Here is a 13,529-nt window from a genome sequence, read left to right as displayed (position 1 = left end):
ACGCTAGAATTAAAATATATACAATAGAAAACAGAACACTTTTCAGAGAAGTAACACGAAAGGCAGTATTTTAGGAGAGAAAGAAATTAACAACTGGAAGAAAATTGACTCAAGAGGAAAAGGAACAACGTTCTCAGAAAATGAAGGAAGTTTGGAAACTAAAGGAAGTTAAATGCATATAAAAGTAACCAAAGTTGATTCATCGTACCCTAAAAAGGGTTATTCGAATAATAATAATAATAATAATAATAATAATAATAATAATAATTTGATATCAATGGAGAATATAAGAGAAGGCTCAATCATTAACTATATCTACATACGGAGAAAATAGCAGACGCTATAAGGAAAAGGATTTATTTATTTATTTATTTATTTATTTATTTATTTATTTATTTATTTATTTATTTATTTATTTATTTATTTATATGGCCACTTACCACGAACGAGACCAGGAAGATTGTCAACTCGAAACTTTGTCTACTTTCTGAATAAGAAAACTAAACGGGCCTGTTTCATCGAGGCGGAGAAGGATTCACAAGAACTGGGGATCTTACGTGATGACATCTTGCAATGTGACCCTTTAAAGAAGAAACTTGAAGGTCTACAGAGTCTTCGAACAGAATCTAAAATGGAGACAGGGAAGACGTGGGCCGAAGAACGGAAGGAAGCTCACCGAAGAAGGATGCGGGAGTAATGGGCGTAGGCGAGTGTTAAAGGTGGAGAGAGAAAATGATTGAACGAAATAATAATAATAATAATAATAATAATAATAATAATAATAATAATAATAATAATAATAATAATAATTTACATCCCACTAACTGCTTTTATTCGGTCTAGAAAGCCAAGATTAACGGCCGAGAGGATACGTCGTACTGACCATACGACACCTCGTAATCCGCAGGCCTTCGGGCTGTTGCGCCATGTGGCTTGGGTTTGGTTCCACCTACTTTTACGAATTTCAGAGACGCCGAGGTGCCGGATTTTTGTCCTTCACGAGTTCTTTAACGGGCCAGCAAATCTACTGACACGAGGCTGACTTATTTGAGCATCTTCAAATACCACCGGAGCCAGGATCTAATCTCGCAAGTTGGGTTCAGAAAGCCAGAGCTCTATGGTCCGAGCTATTCAGAATACAATCAAGACTGCTGCTGTCAGTCCGGGATTCAAACCCTCAATGGTGGAACATCCTAGTTTTATACCGAGCATGACCGAACACAACAATGGTATTTACTAAAAGGCAAGGCAACTCTGTTGTTACAGAAAACGTGGTAGAGCGCAATGTATTCGGCTAACATGTGAATGTGAATGATTACGAGTTAAACAGTAACGTCCGTTGCTATTAACGTCAACAACCCGACTCCCAGACACGCTAAACACACTTATCAATCAGAGGAAAATAAATACATTATTAGGACATTTAGAAGAGTCTTACCTATATTTAACTGTCCTCGACCAGTTGTGTACCGGCATTGTCTTGCTAGGCACTTGAATGCTCTCACTGAGACTGATCGATAAAGAACCATGTCACGGCGACAGCGAACGAGATGATTCACCTCGCATGGCTCTTACATGGCGACCAGCACGTTTGCACCCCTCTGGCCTGCACGTTACCAGTTAGGTAATCCTGAGCCGACAGACACGCACTTGTACGTTCTCTCTTTCGCAGGAAGAATTCCACCGCCGCTTGTTCTCGCGGGACCGACAGCGCCGCTTTAAGGCTGCAGAGCGCTCTCTGCCTGGTCCGCCGAACAGCTGATTGCTCTCCTGAGAAAGCAGGGCACCAAGATCTGCTTAAGAGACCGAAACACTTGTTATCTAGACCTCTGTCAACTCATCCAGTTTTCCGGACATCTAAATGCTCACACGAAAATTAAAACGAGGGCTCAGGTACGTAAGTACTGCTCATCTCCTGAACCTTACTTGGTTGGTGGGCAGCGTTGCCAACCGTAACGGTTTCTGAGCAACATTTTCACATCATTCATAACAGGGACTGGCTGCATAAGAATAGCATTGCTAGCATCGCTCAGTCCTCGGTCACTTTCAGGTTGTTAAAGCCAAGGACGAGAAGCAGTACAACATACATATATTATTATTATCATTATAGGCTGTTATGCCTTTCAGCGTTCAGTCTGCAAGCCTCTGTGAATTTACTAAATGTCGCCACAATCCTCTATTGGCAACTAGTGCTGTGGTCTCATTTAGATGTATACCTCTTATCTTTAAATCGTTAGAAACTGAGTTTAACCATCGTCGTCTTGGTCTCCCTCTACTTCTCTTACCCTCCATAACAGGTAACAGGTAACCTATCCTCCTCCATTCGCCTCGCATGACCCCACCACCGAAGCCGGTTTATGCGTACAGCTTTATCCATCGAGTTAATTCCTAAATTAGCCTTTATCTCATTCCGAGTTCCCTCCTGCCATTGTTCCCACCTGTTTGCACCAGCAATCATTCTTGCTACTTTCATGTCTATTACTTCTAACTTATGAATAAGATATCCTGAGTCCACCCGGCTTTCGCTCCCGTAAAGCAAAGTTGGTCTGAAAACAGACTGATGTAAAGATAGTTTCGTCTGGGAGCTGACTTCCTTCTTACAGAATACTGTTGATCGCAACTGCGAGCTCAGTGCATTAGCTTTACTACACCTTGATTCAGTCTCACTTACTATATTACCATCCTGGGAGAACACACAACCTAAATACTTGAAATTATCGACCTGTTCTAGCTTTGTATCACCAATCTGACATTCAATTCTGTTGAATTTCTTACCTACTGACATCAATTTAGTCGTCGAAAGACTAATTTTCTTATCATACTCATTGCAACTATTTTCAAGTTCCAAGATATTAGACTGCAGGCTTTCGGCACAATCTGCTATTAAGACCAAGTCGTCAGCATAGGCCAAACTGCTTAGTAACTCTCCACCTAACTGAATCCCTCCCTGCCATTTTATATCTTTCAGCAGATGATCCATGTAAACTACGAACAGCAAAGGTGAAATATTACAGCTTTGTCTAACCCCTGTAAGTACCCTGAACCAAGAACTAATTCTAACATCAATTCTCACTGAAGCCCAACTGTCAACATAATGCCTTTGATTGATTTTAATAACCTACCTTTAATTCCATAATCCTCCAGTATGGCGAACATCTTTTCCCTTGGTACTCTGTCATATGCTTTCTCTAGATCTACGAAACATAAACACAACTGCCTATTCTTCTCGTAGCATTTTTCAATTAACTGACTCATACTGAAATTCTGATTCTGACAGCTCCTCTGTGGTCTGAAACCACACTGGTTTTCATCCAACGTCCTCTCAACTACTGATCGCACCCTCCCTTCCAAGATGTCAGTGAATACTTTGCTTGGTATACTAATCAATGAGATACCTTGATAGTTGTTGCAATCCTTCCTGTTCCCTTGCTTATAGACAGGTGCAATTACTGCTTTTGTCCAATCCGAAGGTACCTTACAAACACTCCATGCTAATCTTATTACTCAATGAAGCCATTTCATCCCTGCCTTCCCAGTATACTTCACCATTTCAGGTCAAATTTCATCTATTCCTGCTGCTTTATGACAATGGAGTCAAGCAGTACAAGATGAAAATAAATGCATCCTTAACAAAAGTAACGGAGTGCAGTCGAACAAAGTCAGGTGATGTAGAAAATATTAGAGTAGGAAATGAAGTATTGAAGAAAGTTACTTGGGTAGTAAAATAACTAACGATGGTAGAAGTAAGGACATAAAATGCAGACTACCAGGTGTAGGCATTTCAGTGGGTTTGGCAGACTGAGATGTAATAGCAACTTCTGGCTCAATGAGGAAAGCAACGGAAAACTACCTCACTCCTCATTTCCCTACTACGGCTCTTCAGTGACGCCAGGGGCACCTATGACGGCTGATGGCGGAGCTGTTGAGGTTCAAATTAGCCTCCGGGCTGAACACTCAATATACATAAGTCAATACAGATTGTGGACAGAGGTTGTTTTACGGCACACCTTCAACTGTACAGTCAATCAAACACATATCCAGTGATGCCTTGGTGTTTTTTTTACATAACGGACGACAGAACAGCCCTACAACTAAAGGTACTCCTTCCACCCCGTCGACATCCACGCGTACCAATCACCATTTATTTTCCGTGGGCCCCAGCGTTGCCAACCTCTGAGATGGTCAGGATCGTGCAATAACCCAAAAAAGATCGTATTTTTTAAAGCGACGATCGTACAACTTTAACTAACCATTAAAATATTCGCTACGGAAGTAATTATTCCTGTTTTTGGCTTCAATGAAATTATTTTTTCTGAATATTCTTTCACAATCAGCATTCGAGTGAGGGGGGTGACAAAAAAAAAAAAACAGAGAGTGAAAATTCTGGAAGTGCGGGAAACTCACATCTGTGATAGTACATATATCACACCCCCGAATTATATGTACAAGTTAGAGATATTATTGTCAGTATTCGATTTATTATTATTATTATTATTATCAGTATTTCATTTGTATATTTTGCCATTTATATTGGTAAGCTGGAAGATATCCACATATATAGGTATGAGTAATTTGTTTTGCACGAGTGGGAAAACATTGCTTTAATAACTCTGGTAATTTGGTTGAGTCATGTGGCTACCCCAGTGTTTGTTGTGATGTACTTGTTTCGGGATATTCCATGAGTCATGTAAATATCCCAGTGTATGATGAGATGTGTTTGTTGATGTTGTTGTACTAGGGAAGTTCGGTGAGTCATTTAATAAACCCGAGTGTTTGTTATTGTATTGGAACCTAGTATGAGTTCAGGGCATGGTACTGACCAGTAGAGATCACTCATGACTGGCGGGCAAGCACCAATCCAGACGTATCATTTGAGAGGAGGGGGATGTTGATGTCTATAAAGGTTGATCATACGGCGGCAACCGGGTGATTGTAAAGGAACGAGAAGGAAGATAACTACAACCAGTAACACTGTATGAAGGAACGACAACTGACACACTGTACGGGAAGGAAGTGGTGCTGAACCTCGGTACTGGAGTGACACGGCTGCGATGGACTGGACTTCAAACGTTCGTGGAGCGTAGTCTTGTTATGTTCGTGGAAAGTGGATGATTGTGGAGAGTGCTTGCGCATTAAGTATTGTAGCACTTGTGGCGGCCTAGCATTATATGTTGGTGAAAGCTATCTCAGACTTTCCATAATTTATGTTGAGGATCGACAGACGTGTGTATATATCTTTACAACAAGTGCTAAAATATGTGAACACAGTAGTACAAAGTACAATATCTGTGTGATGTGATAACTGCCGATTGTGAGAATCGGTAAGTCGAATTGATATGGAGACAGTGAAGGGTATTTATCTTCATACATGTACATTGTTCATCGGACTATCTACAAATGGTAGCTTAGTTCTCGCTTTCGTTTTCCCACGATTTTCATTGTTGTTGTTGTTGTTGTAAATATGGAGTATTCCAGTAATATTTTATGTGTGTATTATATGTATAATGTTGTATGTTGATGAGGTGCTCATGCACGGAATTTGTTAAGAATATAGTTAGCTATTTTAGAATCAGTATTATTGATGAACCTAGGTGCAGTTCCTACCTAATTAGTCGTTTTCAGGAGGTTAGGTAAGGCTTGCAGCAGATGTACCAGTACGCAGCATTATGTACACGCCCTGGGATATACAGTTTATCATGCTCTTATCTAAATTCGAGGGATCCATTCTGGTGAACTCTGGCGCCCATACTACGGACATTTCGGTTAATTATGCTTATTAATTTTATTAAGTTTTTGAGTAATTTTATTTTTATATTTTATTCATGATTTTATTTATCAGTAATCATCAAAATGTTACACATCCACCAAACGTGTTTTTCACCTCCTGTAACTTAGCCTAAAATTAATTTACTTCAGAGCAGACCTTATTATCAACGTTGATGTTGACAAAGGGTAATTTCATCGTCAATCTGCTGAAGGCGAGTACTATGATCTACAGACGCAAGACCGTGAAGTAACTCAGCAAGGAATTGGTAAATTCCCTTTGGGAATCTCATTATTCAAAAAGCCTCTCCCTCTCCCTCCAACTTGTCATCTATGACAGAACATAACTAGCATGAATAAAAGAACGAACAAAAATCCACACGTTTTAAAGAGAAAACAATACAAAATTTACGATACGTCCTAGGATCGTACAATAGGCGTACGGTCCGCGGGTTGGATCGTACGATAGTACACAGATCGTACATGTACGATCCAGATCGTACGGTTGGCAACGCTGGTCACATTACCACAGGCTTCAGGAATACATCTGGCTCAATATAAAAGACTACGGTCGTGCAACATTCTGATGATATTTTTTTTTCACCAACGGGACTCGAACGGGCTAACCACGCTGTCAGACCAAAGAGACTCGATATCTTTAACAATCACGACTACCAGTAAGAATCACAGATAACGCTAAAGAGTTCCTCGAGATGACTAGTTTCTGTGATTACCAGATGTAACAGTATAGTACGTTACCACAAAGAAAATAATAAAACCCCCAACTGACAGGGAAAGAGAATATATTCATTACAGATCAATATGGACATTCTACAGCAGTCCGTCTATTAAAAGCCATCGTGAAATTCGAAACTGACGAGGTGGGACAACTCCAAGGTAGAACAGTCTTTTGAAATGGAGCTATAAATCAAATCACGTTCAACATTCAGCACTATAATTCTGCCATTCTAGCGGCTACGTAATACTGATCCTTAGGCGCTAGTTTTCTAAGTTCAAAGTTGCGGGATTGAATTGCAACGCAGTCGGTTGGCATTAACTGATTGCCCATATTAATAACACCGTGTAACAAAAATCAGACTTCCAGTAACCTGCAACTATGGTACCGCCTGCTGCCATTTCTTGATGGATGAAGTAATTTTGCTTCTGTCACTTGGTACAGGCTCGAGCAAAATGTAGCTTCCACCGAAGTCCCAGTCTCATTCATGGCTGAGACAATAATGGAGGTTGCTTAACATTTACGCAACTGTAGAAAATTGTATTTTAAAAAATCTTAACGTTAACTAACTGACGAAAATGGTATTTCGCAATCATATTAACACTAACTGAAGAAAACGGTATTTCATAAAAATCCTAACAATAACAAGAATCTTAACATTAACTAACTGAAGAAAACAAACAACAATGACGTAGCGATAACTGTAGAAAACTTACTTACAAACAACCTTCACTTTAAGCTCTGTAAATACGAAGAATAGAACACGTGGTTTTCAGATATTTTATACTTAACTCCTGGTAACTCCTGAAGCACCCGAGGAGATTATGCCTGTTTTTGCAGTAAAGTCATAATACAGCGATAACTTCGAGGTTAAAGCAACGAAACTAATGAGGCACGGTTTAGGGCATGTTCGAATGTTAGTGCAACGTTAAGATTGCTAGCAGAATTATTTATTACGATAGGGCCTATGTCTAGAAAATTATCGTAGTCGCCTGTACCTGTACCTATGTTCTTCAGTAGATCCTCAAGCACGGACAGGAAATAAAATTGCCATTGCTGAAATGAATTATCAATCAATTATTATTATTATTATTATTATTATTATTATTATTATTATTATTATTATTATTATTATTATTATTATTATAGTTTCAGATGGTTTGTATATTGATGTCTGTGTACATCAGGGGTCGTTACTGAGCCTGGCACTGTTCAACATTGTCATCAACTACCTGACGAAGCAACTGATGACAGACCTGCCGTGGACCATACTTTATGCAGACGATATTGTTTCGGTTGGTGAGTCATATTAGGAGGCTGAGGCAGTCTTGGAACGATGGCAAGTAACACTAGAGACAAATGGATTAAGAATAAATCGCAAGAAGAAAGAGTATAATTATGTTCTTCAACTTTGCGCAGCCAGGGCAAGCGGGCCCTTACAACACTGTATTACTTGCTGGGAAGCCACTGATGACGATCGACAAGTTCAAATATCTTGGATCAGTCATCCCAACTGATGGTAACATCGATGCAGATGTCAAGCACCGCATCAGACATGGTTGGATGAAATGCCCGTCTCTTACATGTGTTCTGTGTGATAAGCGGATGCCAGTCAAATTAATAATAATAATAATAATAATAATAATAATAATAATAATAATAATAATAATAATAATAATAATAATAATAATGGGTTTATGTTCCACTAACTACCTTTATGGTTTTCGAAGGCGTAAAAGTGCCGAATTTTGTCCGGCAGGAGTTCTGTTACGTGCCAGTAAATCTTTCTACCCGAGGCTGACGTATTTGAACACCTTCAAATACCGAATTTCAACCTGCCAAGTTAATCTCAGAAGGCCAATACTCTACCGCTTGAGCTACCAACCCAGGTAGTGGTAGTGATTGTACGAATGTTTAAAAGGGGTGCAAATTACAACCAAGATAAAAATAGTCGAAGGAGAAACAGAAACTCAGGGCAAATTCTCCTGGAGCCATAGACGACTGATACATGGAGATATGAGTGTTTCGAAATTTCTTATGCCGATGCAACGTTGTATTTCGAACGATGGTCATCAAGTTAAATAGCTGCTTAGTTTCCAACTTCATTATTAAAACTAACTCCATGGTACAAGACCCCTGACCGGGCGAGTTGGCCGTGCGGTTAGGAGCGCGCAGCTGTGAGCTTGCATCCGAGAGATAGTGGATTCGAATCCCACTGTCGGCAGCCCTGAAGATGGTTTTCCGTGGTTTCCCATTTTCACACCAGGCCATGACCGCTTTCTTCCCATTCCTAGGCCTTTCTTATCCCATCGTTGCCATTAAGACTTATCTGTGTCGGTGAGACGTAAAGCAAATAGAAAAAGAACAAGACCCCTGATGGGCCTTGGCCTACCAAGCGACCGCCGTCCATCCCGAAGGCCTGCAGATTACGGGATTCCACGTGGTCAGCGCGACGAATTCTCTCAGCCGTCATCCTTAGCTTTCTAGGCCAGAGCCTTAATTTCACCGTTAGATTATAATCATGTAGGCAGAATGGACCACGAACAAGCCCTCAGATCCAAGTAAAAATCCCTGACCTGGCCGGGAATCGAACCCGCGGACTCCAGGCCGCCAGCACTACTGTACTACACTTTACCGGCGAGTCGACCAATGTATTCCGGGCAGTCTGTTCCCCCGACGTCCCCCGCACACGCGGTAACTTTTCGCTGCCTCTTCCTGTACGTACTGATTTTATCATAATTTCTCACGTTCCTTGGTATTTACTACCTTACAACAAAAATTCTGCATTTCCGCTATCGAGCATTGATCACTTCCGACAAAAGTCACAAATAACCTAGGTGTCACTAAGGAAATGGGTGAGGTAGTTTCCAGTTACTTTCTTCATCGAACCACAGGGTGCTATTACATAGCAGTCCACAATACCCACTGAAACGCGCACACCAAGTGATTCTGTAAGACACGCGCATGCTACTCATCGCAGGGACTGGCTGAATAAGGAATGACATTGCTACCGAAGGTCATACCTGAGTCACTTTCATGTTGACAAAGCCCAGGATGGTTAACAGGAATAGATTTGTGCTAATAATAATAATAATAATAATAATAATAATAATAATAATAATAATAATAATAATAATAATAATAATTTATTATTTTACCGAGCGAGTTTATCATGCAATTAAGGGCGCGCAACTGTGAGCTTGAATTCGGGAGATAGTGGGTTCGAACCCCCACTGTCCACAGCCCTAAAGATGGTTTTCCATGGTTTCCCATTCTCACACCGCGCAAAAACCGGGTCTGTTCCTTACTTGAGGGCACGGTCGCCTCCTTCCCATTCCTAGCCGTTTCCTATCCCAACGTCGCCATTCCTAGCCCTTTCCTATCCCAACGTCGCCATAAGATCTATTTGTGTCGGCGCGACGTAAAGCCAACTGTAAATAATAATAATAATAATAATAATAATAATAATAATAATAATAAATTTATCTCCACTCCTCTTCAACTGCGTCCTAGAGAAAATAGTAAGCATTTCGAATGAAAAACTGAAAGAACTAAAACTATCACCAATAACACTGGGAAGAAAGAAGTGAGGTGTTGAAATAAACTGTCTGGCGTTTGCAGATGACTTTGCTATACTTGCAGAAAACATGACAAAAGCAGCAACACAAGTCAATGTCTTGGAAGTGATAACTAACAGAACAGACTTACGAATTTCTTTTTAAAAAATTATGACAAATATAAAAAATGCTCCAGAATTTCTAATAACAGAAATTGGTCGAATAAGGAAGGTTAAAAATATCAGATATCTGGGAGAGACAGTTCAAGAAAACGGTTTGAAAAATCCACTGTAGAAGAAAGGATACGCAAGATGGAATAACCACACGGTATGACTCGGAATATCTACAACAAAAATAGTGTTTATCGAAAAACCACAATACAACACAGTAGTCAAACCGGAATGCCTATACGCTAGTCTAATACTGATTTATAAGCTGAATAAATTAGAAGTACTGGAAAGAAAAATTATACGGAAAATACTCGATCACGTAAGAGCTACGTACAGAACTCGGGAAATCAAGAAGTAATGGTGAAATATATCGGAATATAGGATATATAACGGAAACAATACGGAAGAGGTGATTAATATTTTTAGGCCATTTATATAGAATGGATGACAACAGGTTAAGGCGACGCTCCGAAGATTAAAAAAAAAAAAAATTGGGTCATTTTTGTGAATTTTTTTAATGACTGAAATTGAAAGGATTGAGTTTCTTTTTTTGTTGTCATGAAGTTATTCCACTGAATTCAAACAATTTATCACTGTAATAATGCTTTGTTTGCCAATAGTAATTTGACATTTAAATCCGATTTTTCTCCCATAATATTCTGCCAAATGTAACAATTCGTATGATATATTGCACCCATAAGCGAATTTACCTAATTAATTTACAAATTAAAAGTTGAATATTTCGCATATGGGATACTACAGTTGGCTGGGAAACTAGCAGTCACAAAGGAACTTTCTGGCGCCAGTGTGACGGCAAGTAGAATCCTCGAAACTCTTCTTAGAGCACGACCAACTTGTAAACCGCCCTGAGTACTCCTTCCAATAAATTTTATGATACCGCCTAGGAGTGGCGACTTTCTATCTGGTTCTCACGAGAAAATCACGCGTTGAGGCCTGACCTACTTAGCTAGGACAAAGGGGACAACGACAATACCCGCCAACTCTTGGGAGGAAATGGAAGCATCCACGCTACGAAGAGCGCGAAAGTCTCAGCCAATCACAAAATTCTAAATTTGAATGAACTGTCATAGCGGGAATCTACAGTCAGTATTTCGCTATCTGAAGCCCGGTGTGGTGGTGAAAAACAGTGTCCTGACTTCTTTAAAATATTTGGAAATTTATCAGTGCGAATCTGTGGTTAATTAGTGCCTAATTAATAAAATTTAACTCCACACGGAGGGGTAGTAGTCTCCAGGAGAATGAACTGTCATGGCGGGATGGAGCCATTCACCGGAAGAAAATAACACCAGTGACGCGCGCCGTCGTGTGGATTATCCTGTGATCATTTCCCACGGCGCAATATTACATGTAAGTCAGACAAAAATTAGGAAGTTTTGTACATAAAGTTTGAAAACTTTAACCTACGGATGTACGATAAAGCGCTCCCGAGGGCTAGATCACTACGCCACATCCCTTCCACAGAACTATTTTCAAGGTGGGGGGAGAACTCTTTACAAAACCCAGCGACCAGGGGGTTGAATTCTCAGTGTTTCTTCAGATTCTCAGTGATTCTTTAGTAGCCGCAGTGATTCTTCAGTATTCTCAGTGAAACTTCAGATTGACAGTGTGAATCAGAGCGACAGTGTGACAGAGTGCGACAGCTAATTCAGTTAGTCAGCTTTACTTTTTGGCTGGTAAGAAAGCGAGTAGAGACACTTGTAGGCACTTTGAGAAAGCCTTGTATTATTTTACTTGGGAGAGTAACATTTCAGAAAATGAACACTTTAACGAACTTTTACTATTTATGCAGGCAAGAGCTACACTTTCAACACTTAGCTTAAATGAACTCACATCACGAGTCGAGAGGAACAAGTCCATGTTTTCAGCACAATTACATAAAGCCTCTCTAACCCACGGGTAGTTTCACATTTGGTATCAGCATAAACTTCTCCACAACATTTGAAACTTTATTTTAGCTTGCTTTTACCACTTAATAAACTGTTTGGCAAGCGAGATGTTTACGGGGAGAGACTAGTAAAGGCAGACAGGGAGGAGAATGACTTTTCTTTAATGAAGGCCGCAGTGGTAGATCTTGAGCAAACAGCTATGTCCCGTTGGGGTTAATGTTCGGTAAGCTCTAGGTAAACAAAAGCTGAGAGACCAGAGTGCAGACCAACAGGTGATTTTCAGGTAGATAGCGGAGATGACCGGCCAACTTCACGACAGGAGTCTGCAGTGGTATCGTCTAACCTTCACTGGAGTGCGAGAAATGCGAGTGTTTTATGCTAATGTAAGCGTGTGTAACGGCATGACAAAAATGAGTCAAATTTGCGTGTGTGAAAATTTGGAATACCACAGCAGCATCAAGATGGTATTCTAATTCACCATGACCGAGTCCGGAGGGTGAGCCAGCATGCCTCCATCACCAGGTATGAGCATCAATAAATAATGTAAATAAATATGTAGGACCGTGACTAATCGATGATCAAATGTAGCTTAGAGTATTAGGTAGGATTGTAAATAATTCACAGTTTTATTATACTACTACTACTATAATAATAATAATAATAATAATAATAATAATAATAATAATAATAATAATAATAATAATAATAATGTCGCACTTTCAGCTAGAGTTATTTGTGCATTTCGTTTAGGTAGATGTTGTTTGTGTGTTGTCATGGATTATTTCTGTAGTATGTCACTTTGACAGTTTAGGAAGCTATGATATTTAATCGATGACTGTAACGCTGATTTATTTATAATTATATATTCATCATGTTATTATATCGTTGGTTTTGAGTCATATTTTGTAGACGCCGCCTCGTTGTTTTTAATGTTTATTTTTGCTTTTATGCGCATTCAGTTTGTTTATGTTGTAGGATCATCCTTCAGATGACCGTTTCTGGTAGTACTTATCCCATGTATTTTTGCGACGATTTTTGGTAGACGCGAGTATTTACTTCTGTGTAGTTGCGGTTACACATGTTTCAACATCTGTGTTTTGAGGGGCAATCTCGTCTTTTTTTATATAGAAACAGTGAGTGCCAGGAAGCCACTGATGAGTCAGCTCTGATATTTTGTGATATGTGAAGCAGAGAATGATCGAGAGATCGAGCTAGATGAATAATATCCCTGATGATCTACGTTGATAATGGAAATGTGATATTTGGACCATGTCATGAACTGTCGTAAGAAATCGTTATATGCACGACAGATATTTCGCCCGCCGGATACGAGCGAGGCCGTATTGTGAGAATAATGAATAATGATGACGTCGAGAATTAATGAGTAAATAGAATT

General features: G+C 39.7%; 1 protein-coding gene across 5 annotated transcripts in view; it reads right to left on the bottom strand.

Moving 5' to 3' along the window:
• AMPdeam (AMP deaminase) overlaps positions 1-13,529 on the bottom strand; it is a 676,053-nt gene that overhangs the window by 157,189 nt on the left and 505,335 nt on the right. Inside the window, exon 1 of one of the 5 annotated variants that reach the window (XM_068230077.1) lies at positions 1,439-1,490. The exons of the other annotated variants lie outside the window; for them this stretch is intronic. Within the exon in view, the coding sequence (XP_068086178.1) occupies positions 1,439-1,476 (38 nt within the window). The 5' untranslated portion in view covers positions 1,477-1,490. Of the gene's footprint in view, positions 1-1,438; positions 1,491-13,529 lie in introns of those variants that run through there. 5 annotated transcript variants of the gene reach the window in all.

The sequence above is a fragment of the Anabrus simplex genome, chromosome 1, assembly GCF_040414725.1.
Source record: "Anabrus simplex isolate iqAnaSimp1 chromosome 1, ASM4041472v1, whole genome shotgun sequence".
Taxonomy (NCBI): Eukaryota; Metazoa; Arthropoda; class Insecta; order Orthoptera; family Tettigoniidae; genus Anabrus; species Anabrus simplex.
Note: the sequence above shows the minus strand (reverse complement) of the source record. Positions and strands in the feature narration are given on the sequence as shown.